The sequence below is a fragment of the Oncorhynchus mykiss genome, chromosome 13 (genome assembly GCF_013265735.2).
Source record: "Oncorhynchus mykiss isolate Arlee chromosome 13, USDA_OmykA_1.1, whole genome shotgun sequence".
In the NCBI taxonomy this organism is placed as follows: domain Eukaryota; kingdom Metazoa; phylum Chordata; class Actinopteri; order Salmoniformes; family Salmonidae; genus Oncorhynchus; species Oncorhynchus mykiss.
Window position 1 is genome coordinate 66,615,544 of NC_048577.1, and position 12,564 is coordinate 66,628,107.

The 12,564-nt window shown below is 30.3% G+C and overlaps 1 protein-coding gene across 1 annotated transcript in view; it reads left to right on the top strand.

The window, feature by feature from the left end:
• The first annotated feature begins 1,402 nt into the window (after window positions 1-1,402).
• The window catches only part of LOC110519883 (NLR family CARD domain-containing protein 3-like), a 45,416-nt gene continuing 34,254 nt past the window's right edge, over window positions 1,403-12,564 (top strand). Inside the window, exons 1-2 of the mRNA XM_036939787.1 lie at window positions 1,403-1,512; window positions 5,174-5,314. Of these exons, the coding sequence (XP_036795682.1) occupies window positions 5,190-5,314 (125 nt within the window). The 5' untranslated portion in view covers window positions 1,403-1,512; window positions 5,174-5,189. The remainder of the gene's footprint in view (window positions 1,513-5,173; window positions 5,315-12,564) is intronic.

Below are 12,564 nucleotides of genomic sequence, written 5' to 3' on the forward strand. Positions count from 1 at the left end.
TTGCCACGAGCAAACATTCTCTGTGTCCAGACTACTCACACATATTGTCCTCTACCACCAGCATGAACCACATGTTCTAACTACCTGTGGAGTTAATGGGTGTGGGAAAACAAATAGATGTTTCAGCTTCTATCGGTCACACATCTATCAAAACCACACAGAGCTTTAAAGAGCCAACTTAGATGAGAATTGCCCTCATGATGAATTTGAGACTGGGACTGATCCCATTGAAGATGACATGAGACTGGGACTGATCCCATTGAAGATGACATGAGACTGGGACTGATCCCATTGAAGATGACATGAGCGGCGTAGAGAGTCTGCCAGAGGCTGAATATGTTCAAGACACAGAGATCAACACTGAGCAGCTAATTGAACGTCTCCAAAACAATATCTGTCTTTTTATTTAGTAAACCAGGAAAGAACACTGCATCCCAGCTACGGTACAGAATAACATTGTTGAGGACCTCAGAACCATGTTGATGCATTATGACCCACTACAGTCCCCTCAGGTTTCATCTGACTAATAAACTAATACATGTGATTGAACAGAACGATCTCAGGGACTTGATTAACAACTCTGCAGTATTTGAGGAATGCATTAGATGCATAATCTCTGAGTGCACATTTCCCCCAGGCTACATGACTATAAAGAGACATGAGACAAAACAATCATAATGAATCAGATTACATGGAGAGAAGGGACCTGATCCTAGATCATAATGAATCAGATTACATGGAGAGGGGGGCCTGATCCTAGATCATAATGAATCAGATTACATGGACAGGGGGACCTGATCCTAGATCATAATGAATCAGATTACATGGAGAGGGGGGCCTGATCCTAGATAATAGTTAATCAGATTACATGGAGAGGGGGACCTGATCCTAGATCAAAATGAATCAGATTACATGGAGAGGCAGACCTGATCCTAGATCATAATGAATCAGATAACATGGAGAGGGGGGACCTGATCCTAGATCATAATGAATCAGATTACATGGAGAGGAGGACCTGATCCTAGATCATAATGAATCAGATTACATGGAGAGGGGGACCTGATCCTAGATCATAATGAATCAGATTACATGGAGAGGAGGGACCTGATCCTAGATCATAATGAATCAGATTACATGGAGAGGGGGGACCTGATCCTAGATCATAATGAATCCTAGATCAGCACTCCAACTCTGGGACACTGCCTGTATAGAACCGAACACAGTTGTAAAGTCTAGTTACAGCAGGTGTTTACTGCCATCTAGTGGAAGATACCAATATAACACTTTATTATCAGGGTGTGGAGGCGGCTGAGCTGAAACAGAACACATAGTTGTAAAGTCTAGTTACAGCAGGTGTTTACTGCCATCTAGTGGAATATACCAATATAACACTTTATTATCAGGGTGGGGAGGCGCCTGAGCTGAAACAGAAAGTAAAGTTGTTCTTTTGTTCAGGATCCATTTTGAGACGACAGAGCAGAAAACACTATATGGAGATTATTGAAAAATAAAGTAGGTATTTCTGAAAAATAACTTATTCTATTGGACACAGTAAGAGAATGAATACCTGGAATGAGATATTACTAGTTAGTAGAACTGCTACTTGAGCTGAGTTGCTGACAGACAGCAGTTTTCAAAGTGTAAACTAATCAGTAGGCCGACATGTTATCAGTAACACGTCTGGTAAAGATGGTGGAGGAGCTTTTCAATAATATGGTTTCATGTTTATCTCAGGGTTTCTCCATCCTTTTGTTCTTACCAGCACTTACACACCTGATTCAACTAATCAGTAGTCCTACATGTTATCAGTAACACGTCTGGTAAAGATGGTGGAGGAGCTTTTCAATGATATGGTTTCATGTTTATCTCAGGGTTTCTCCATCCTTTTGTTCTTACCAGCACTTACACACCTGATTCAACTAATCATCAAATATTATGTGAACTGATCTGAACAGGTTTAGGCTGGTGATAACATATATAGGCTATAGCTGAGGTATAGACCTTGATCTGGATATCACTAACAAACCACTACTATACATTATAACCTAGTCCACTTTACATAATATAACATCTACATATCACTAACAACCCACTACTATACATTATAACCTAGTCTACTTTACATAATATAACATCTACATATCACTAACAACCCACTACTATACATTATAACCTAGTCCACTTTACATAATATAACATCTACATATCACTAACAACCCACTACTATACATTATAACCTAGTCTACTTTACATAATATAACATCTACATATCACTAACAACCCACTACTATACATTATAACCTAGTCTACTTTACATAATATAACATCTACATATCACTAACAACCCACTACTATACATTATAACCTAGTCTACTTTACATAATATAACATCTACATATCACTAACAACCCACTACTATACATTATAACCTAGTCTACTTTACATAATATAACATATCACTAACAACCCACTACTATACATTATAACCTAGCCTACTTTACATAATATAACATCTACATATCACTAACAACCCACTACTATACATTATAACCTAGACTACTTTACATAATATAACATATCACTAACAACCACTACTATACATTATAACCTAGTCTACTTTACATAATATAACATCTACATATCACTAACAACCCACTACTATACATTATAACCTAGTCTACTTTACATAATATAACATCTACATATCACTAACAACCCACTACTATACATTATAAACCTAGTCTACTTTACATAATATAACATCTACATATCACTAACAACCCACTACTATACATTATAACCTAGTCTACTTTACATAATATAACATCTACATATCACTAACAACCCACTACTATACATTATAACCTAGTCTACTTTACATAATATAACATATCACTAACAACCCACTACTATACATTATAACCTAGTCTACTTTACATAATATAACATCTACATATCACTAACAACCCACTACTATACATTATAACCTAGTCTACTTTACATAATATAACATCTACATATCACTAACAACCCACTACTATACATTATAACCTAGTCTACTTTACATAATATAACATCTACATATCACTAACAACCCACTACTATACATTATAACCTAGTCTACTTTACATAATATAACATCTACATATCACTAACAACCCACTACTATACATTATAACCTAGTCTACTTTACATAATATAACATCTCACTAACAACCCACTACTATACATTATAACCTAGTCTACTTTACATAATATAACATATCACTAACAACCCACTACTATACATTATAACCTAGTCTACTTTACATAATATAACATCTACATATCACTAACAACCCACTACTATACATTATAACCTAGTCTACTTTACATAATATAACATCTATATATCACTAACAACCCACTACTATACATTATAACCTAGTCTACTTTACATAATATAACATCTACATATCACTAACAACCCACTACTACACATTATAACCTAGTCTACTTTACATAATATAACATATCACTAACAACCCACTACTATACATTATAACCTAGTCTACTTTACATAATATAACATCTACATATCACTAACAACCCACTACTATACATTATAACCTAGTCTACTTTACATAATATAACATCTACATATCACTAACAACCCACTACTATACATTATAACCTAGTCTACTTTACATAATATAACATATCACTAACAACCCACTACTATACATTATAACCTAGTCTACTTTACATAATATAACATCTACATCAATGATTTCCCCTCAGATCAATCATGTCCGTTTTAGCCCTGGGTTAACTAACTAACTAACTGTTAAGGGGCAGAACGACAGATTTGAACTTGCAACCTTCTGCTCTAAAAACTTGGCTACCCTGCTACTACTCCTACTCTACATTCAAATAAGTGTGAGACATGGCCTTGTGTTGCTGTACTGTCTATAACTACCTTAATAAACAGTGACTTATTATTATTATTATTATTGTTATTGTTGTTGCTGTACTGTCTAGAACTACCTTAACAAACAGTGACTTATTAATATTATTATTGTTGCTGTACTGTCTATAACTACCTTAATAAACAGTGACTTATTATTATTATTATTATTGTTATTGTTGTTGCTGTACTGTCTAGAACTACCTTAACAAACAGTGACTTATTAATATTATTATTGTTGCTGTAATGTCTATAACTACCTTAACAAACAGTGACTTATTATTGTTATTATTATTATTACAATTCAGAGTTACCATGGAGATGTCATTTCATAACTACATATTCATGTGATGCATTAAATCAACAAAAGGCTAAGCTTCTCTTCTCAATATATTTCACTTGTGATTTTCATGAATAGGAATATTTTCTCGGGATATTTATGTCCGTTGCGTTATGCTAATTCAGTCAGTCGATGATTACGCTCCCTCATGCGGGATGGGGAGTCACTACAAACAGTGACGTATTATTATTATTAATATTATTATTGTTGCTGTACTGTTTAGAACTACCTTAACAAACAGTGACTTATTATTAGTATTATTGTTGCTGTACTGTTTAGAACTACCTTAACAAACAGTGACTTATTATTAGTATTATTGTTGCTGTACTGTCTATAACTACCTTAACAAACTGTGACTTATTATTATTATTATTATTATTGCTGCTGTACTGTCTAGAACTACCTTAACAAACAGTGACTTATTATTATTATTATTATTATTGTTGCTGTACTGTCTATAACTACCTTAACAAACAGTGACTTATTATTATTATTATTATTATTATTATTATTGTTGCTGTACTGTCTAGAACTACCTTAACAAACAGTGACTTATTATTATTATCTGTTTAGTTGTCACTGTGTTACCACAACCAACATGCTGGATCTCTGTTTAGGGGTCACTGTGTTAACCACAACCAACATGCTGGATCTCTGTTTAGTTGTCACTGTGTTAACCATAACCAACATGTTAGATCTCTGTTTAGTTGTCACTGTGTTAACCACAACCAACATGTTGGATCTCTGTTTAGTTGTCACTGTGTTAACCACAACCAACATGTTGGATCTCTGTTTAGTTGTCACTGTGTTAACCACAACCAACATGTTGGATCTCTGTTTAGTTGTCACTGTGTTAACAACAACCAACATGTTGGAACTCTGTTTAGGGGTCAGTGCTCTAAAATGAGTCTCTCTGGGAAGAAAGCGGAGGGACCTGCCTCTAAAAGGCGTCTCTCTGGGGAGAGAGAGGAGGGGGCCCCTGCCTCTAAAATGTGTCTCTCTGGGGAACATGACACCAAAGCTAAGAGGTGAGATGACAATTTTTGAAATAATAATTAAGAGTTTATTTCCAAAATGCATCACATTTGTTTTTTCATCAGAAATTGTTGCTCATGGGTACCTTCAAAATTACTGTTCTCAGATTTTTAATTAATAGGTTTTAGATGGGTATATCTTAAATTATTAATACTATTACTATCAGTTAATAGATTTTAGATGGGTATATCTTTATTAAATTATTGTTACTATTATTATCAGTTAATAGATTTTAGATGGGTATATCTATATTAAATTATTATTATTATCAGTTAATAGATTTTAGATGGGTATATCTATATTAAATTATTATTATTATTATTATTATCAGTTAATAGATTTTAGATGGGTATATCTATATTAAATAACTATTATTATCAGTTAATAGATTTTAGATGGGTATATCTATATTAAATAACTATTATTATCAGTTAATAGATTTTAGATGGGTATATCTATATTAAATTACTATTATTATCAGTTAATAGATTTTAGATGGGTATATCTTTATTAAATTACTATTATTATCAGTTAATAGATTTTAGATGGGTATATCTATATTAAATTACTATTATTATCAGTTAATAGATTTTAGATGGGTATGTCTATATTAAATTATTATTATTATCAGTTAATAGATTTTAGATGGGTATATCTTTATTAAATTATTATTACTATTATTATCAGTTAATAGATTTTAGATGGGTATATCTTTATTAAATTATTATTACTATTATTATCAGTTAACCTTTCTGATCTCCCCATCCCGGATCCGGGTTCGTGAATACAGACTCAAGCTCATTACCATAACGCAACGTTAACTATTCATGAAAATCGCAAATGAAATGAAATAAATATGCTAGCTCTCAAGCTTAGCCTTTTGTTAACAACACTGTCATCTCAGATTTTCAAAATATGCTTCTCAACCATTGCAAAACAAGCATTTGTGTAACAGTATTGATGGCTAACGTAGCATTTAGCATTAGCATTCAGCTGGCAACATTTACACAAAAAAACAGAAAAGCATTCAAAAAAATCATTTACCTTTGAAGAACTTCAGATGTTTTCAATGAGGAGACTCTCAGATAGCAAATGTTCAGTTTTTCCTGAAAGATTATTTGTTTAGGACAAATCGCTCCGTTTTCTGCGTCACGTTTAGCTATGAAAAAACCCCTGTATCCAGGATTGTGTAAATCTATCAGCAAGCTCATTAGCATAACACAACGTTAACTATTTATGAAAATCGCAAATGAAATGAAATAAATATGCCATCTCTCAAGCTTAGCCTTTTGTAAACAACACTGTCATCTCAGATTTTCAAAATATGCTTCTCAACCATAGGAAAACAATAATTTGTGTAAAAGTAGCTAGCTAGACTTAGCATTTCGCTTTAGCATTTAGCGTTAGCATTAGCGTTAGCATCCAGCACGCAACATTAACAAAAACATAAAAGCCTTCAAATAAAATCATTTACCTTTGAAGAACTTCTGATGTTTTCAATGAGGATACTCTCAGTTAGATAGCAGATGCTCAGTTTTTCCAAAAAGATTCCTTGTGTATTAGAAATAGCTCCGTTTTATACATCACATTTGGCTACCAAAAAAAATCCATAAATTCAGTCCTCAAAACGCAAACTTTTTTCCAAATTAACTCCATAATATCGACTGAAAACATGGCAAACGTTGTTTAGAATCAATCATCAAGGTGTTTTTCACATATCTCTTCATTGATACATCGTTCTTGGACACATGCTTTCTCCCCTGAATCAAATGGTAAAGTGGAAGCAGCTGGCAATTGCGCACCGAATTCGACGCAGGACACCAGGCGGACACTTGGAAAATGTAGTCTCTTATGGTTAATCTTCCAATGATATGCCTACAAATACGTCACAATGCTGCTAAGACCTTGGGCGAACGACAGAAAGTGTAGGCTCATTCGTTGCGCAATCACAGCCATATAAGGAGAGAATGGAAAACAGAGCTTCAGAAATTCTGCTAATTCCTGGGTGATGCATCATCTTGGTTTCGCCTGTAGAATGAGTTCTGGGGCACTTACAGACAAAATCTTTGCAGATTCTGAAACTTCAGAGTGTTTTCTTTCCAAAACTGTCAAGAATATGCATAGTCGAGCATCTTTTCGTGACAAAATATCGCGCTTAAAACGGGAACGTTTTTTATCCAAAAATGAAATAGCGCCCCTAGAGCTCTAACAGGTTAATAGATTTTAGATGGGTATATCTTAAATTAATATTACTATTATTATCAGTTAATAGATTTTAGATGGGTATATCTATATTAAATTACTATTATAATCAGTTAATAGATTTTAGATGGGTATATCTTTATTAAATTATTATTATTATCAGTTAATAGATTTTAGATGGGTATATCTATATTAAATTATTATTATTATCAGTTAATAGATTTTAGATGGGTATATCTATATTAAATAACTATTATTATCAGTTAATAGATTTTAGATGGGTATATCTTTATTAAATTATTATTATTATCAGTTAATAGATTTTAGATGGGTATATCTATATTAAATTATTATTACTATTATTATCAGTTAATAGATTTTAGATGGGTATATCTATATTAAATTACTATTATTATCAGTTAATAGATTTTAGATGGGTATATCTATATTACATTATTATTATTATCAGTTAATAGATTTTAGATGGGTATATCTATATTAAATTATTATTACTATTATTATCAGTTAATAGATTTTAGATGGGTATATCTATATTAAATAACTATTACTATTATTATCAGTTAATAGATTTTAGATGGGTATATCTTTATTAAATTATTATTATTATCAGTTAATAGATTTTAGATGGGTATATCTATATTAAATTATTATTATTATTATCAGTTAATAGATTTTAGATGGGTATATCTTTATTAAATTATTATTATTATCAGTTAATAGATTTTAGATGGGTATATCTATATTAAATTATTATTATTATCAGTTAATAGATTTTAGATGGGTATATCTATATTAAATTATTATTACTATTATTATCAGTTAATAGATTTTAGATGGGTATATCTATATTAAATAACTATTACTATTATTATCAGTTAATAGATTTTAGATGGGTATATCTTTATTAAATTATTATTATTATTATTATCAGTTAATAGATTTTAGATGGGTATATCTATATTAAATAACTATTACTATTATTATCAGTTAATATATTTTAGATGGGTATATCTATATTAAATAACTATTACTATTATTATCAGTTAATAGATTTTAGATGGGTATATCTATATTAAATAACTATTACTATTATTATCAGTTAATAGATTTTAGATGGGTATATCTATATTAAATAACTATTACTATTATTATCAGTTAATATATTTTAGATGGGTATATCATTATTAAATTATTATTACTATTATTATCAGTTAATAGATTTTAGATGGGTATATCTATATTAAATAACTATTACTATTATTATCAGTTAATATATTTTAGATGGGTATATCTTTATTAAATTATTATTATTATCAGTTAATAGATTTTAGATGGGTATATCTATATTAAATTATTATTATTATTATTATCAGTTAATAGATTTTAGATGGGTATATCTTTATTAAATTATTATTATTATCAGTTAATAGATTTTAGATGGGTATATCTATATTAAATTATTATTATTATCAGTTAATAGATTTTAGATGGGTATATCTTTATTAAATTATTATTATTATCAGTTAATAGATTTTAGATGGGTATATCTATATTAAATTACTATTATTATCAGTTAATAGATTTTAGATGGGTATATCTTTATTAAATTATTATTATTATCAGTTAATAGATTTTAGATGGGTATATCTTAAATTAATATTACTATTATTATCAGTTAATAGATTTTAGATGGGTATATCTATATTAAATTACTATTATTATCAGTTAATAGATTTTAGATGGGTATATCTTTATTAAATTATTATTATTATCAGTTAATAGATTTTAGATGGGTATATCTATATTAAATTATTATTATTATCAGTTAATAGATTTTATATGGGTATATCTATATTAAATAACTATTATTATCAGTTAATAGATTTTAGATGGGTATATCTATATTAAATTACTATTATTATCAGTTAATAGATTTTAGATGGGTATATCTTTATTAAATTATTATTATTATCAGTTAATAGATTTTAGATGGGTATATCTTAAATTATTATTACTATTATTATCAGTTAATAGATTTTAGATGGGTATATCTATATTAAATTATTATTATTATCAGTTAATATATTTTAGATGGGTATATCTTAAATTATTATTACTATTATTATCAGTTAATAGATTTTAGATGGGTATATCTATATTAAATTATTATTATTATCAGTTAATATATTTTAGATGGGTATATCTTAAATTATTATTACTATTATTATCAGTTAATAGATTTTAGATGGGTATATCTTTATTAAATTATTATTATTATCAGTTAATAGATTTTAGATGGGTATATCTTTATTAAATTATTATTATTATTATTATCAGTTAATAGATTTTAGATGGGTATATCTATATTAAATTATTATTATTATTATTATCAGTTAATAGATTCTAGATGGGTATATCTTTATTAAATTATTATTATTATTATTATCAGTTAATAGATTTTAGATGGGTAGATCTATATTAAATTATTATTATTATTATTATCAGTTAATAGATTTTAGATGGGTATATCTATATTAAATTATTATTACTATTATTATCAGTTAATAGATTTTAGATGGGTATATCTATATTAAATTATTATTATTATTATTATCAGTTAACAGATTCTAGATGGGTATATCTATATTAAATTATTATTATTATCAGTTAATAGATTTTAGATGGGTATATCTATATTAAATTATTATTATTATCAGTTAATAGATTTTAGATGGGTATATCTATATTACATTATTATTATTATCAGTTAATAGATTTTAGATGGGTATATCTATATTAAATTATTATTATTATCAGTTAATAGATTTTAGATGGGTATATCTATATTAAATTATTATTATTATCAGTTAATAGATTTTAGATGGGTATATCTTTATTAAATTATTATTACTATTATTACTGTCTTCTTTTTCAAGATGTGGCCGATTTAAACAGCCAGAATACAGTTTTAAAATAAATTCATTTTTTTTTGTTGACATCCTGTTTCTAAATGGCTGCTGGGTAATTTGATATGTATCAAAATCTTCGTTTGTAGGCATTGAATTGAGCGAATGCTGTACAGGTTGACTGAGTTGCAAACCAAATGGACAGGTCTAGCTCATTGATTAGCTACGTATTACCTATTTTACCCCTAACCCTAATTATAGGATAAGGTATATCTTTATTAAATTATTATTACTATTATTATCAGTTAATAGATTTTAGATGGGTATATCTATATTAAATTATTATTACTATTATTATCAGTTAATAGATTTTAGATGGGTATATCCAAATGGACAGCTCATTGATTAGCTACGTATTACCTATTTTAGCCTTAACCCTAATTCTAGGGAAGGGTGGCCTAGAACACTTTTAGCCTTAACCCTAATTCTAGGGAAGGGTAGCCTAGAACACTTTTAGAAACTATTTTAGTATGAATATTATGTTAGTAAATACCATTATAGTACTAAATAGCACTGATTATTTTGTTAATCTAAACTTTTCTAAGCATTTTGCTTTTATTGTTTTGTTATTTTATTATATTTATTATTGGTGAACAAAAGGACTTGAGTTCATGTATGTTGTTATGATTACACCATGAGTCGTTAATCATGAAGCATACACCCCCGCCATTCTTCCCAGAGAGATCTTTATTTCTGTGCGACACAAAGAATCCCGGTGACTGTACCGACTCCGACAACATATCTCGAGAGAGACGTTTCCATGAAACAGAGTATGTTACAATACCTGATGTCTCTCTGGAAAGCAACCTAATTTTGTCCACCTTGTTATCTAGAGACTGGACATTGGCGAGTACACTTGATAAACAAGACACATTAGTTATATTTTTCAAATGGGGTTTGGACAGATTTGAAATTGGCGTGGGATAAGTGGAGCAGGTTTGATACTGATCTAAGGAATTAACAAGAAAAATACACTTTATTTCTCAGCTGCCTCACCAATGTCTGTAAGTGAATTAATAACTTTTAATTGCTAAATATTTCCAATAGATGGGAGCATAAGACCATGAAGCATCAGTTATAGTCTACAAGCAGCAATATGATGGACCATGAAGCATCAGTTATAGGCTACAAGCAGCAATATGATGGACCATGAAGCATCAGTTATAGTCTACAAGCAGCAATATGATGGACCATGAAGCATCAGTTATAGTCTACAAGCAGCAATATGATGGACCATGAAGCATCAGTTATAGGCTACAAGCAGCAATATGATGGACCATGAAGCATCAGTTATAGGTTACAGGCTACAAGCAGCAATATGATGGACCATGAAGCATCAGTTATAGGCTACAAACAGCAATATGATGGACCATGAAGCATCAGTTATAGTCTACAAGCAGCAATATGATGGACCACTAAGCATCAGTTATAGGCTACAAGCAGCAATATGATGGACATAAAATAGCATGCAACTACAGACTATACTGTCTTGTGATTTTCTAAAATGGTCACTCATTACTTTAGTTAACTATATATCTCATATTAAGACTGTGCTGTTTTTGCGAGAGCAAATAAATAGTAACTATAGCAGGTATTGAACCCCGGGTAAATAATCATAATAATAATAAATCATAATCGTAATATCTGATATTGTGAGTAAACAACCTCGGAATAGAAACGACAAGAGTGCGTCTTCCAGCCCCCCAATAAATGACATCATGCAAGCTGTTAGCAAATTTTTAAATTTAATTTAATTGATTTGTTTTCCCCTTTTTCTCCCCAATTTCGTGGTTTCCAATTGTTTTAGTAGCTAGTAATTACTATCTTGTCTCATCGCTACAACTCCCGTACGGGCTCGGGAGAGACGAAGGTTGAAAGTCATGCGTCCTCCGATACACAACCCAACCAAGCCACACTGCTTCTTAACACAGCGCGCATCCAACCCGGAAGCCAGCCGCACCAATGTGTCGGAGGGAACACCGTGCACCTGGCAACCTTGGTTAGCGCGCACTGCGCTGCGCTGCGCTGGTGCGCGATGAGACAAGGACATCCCT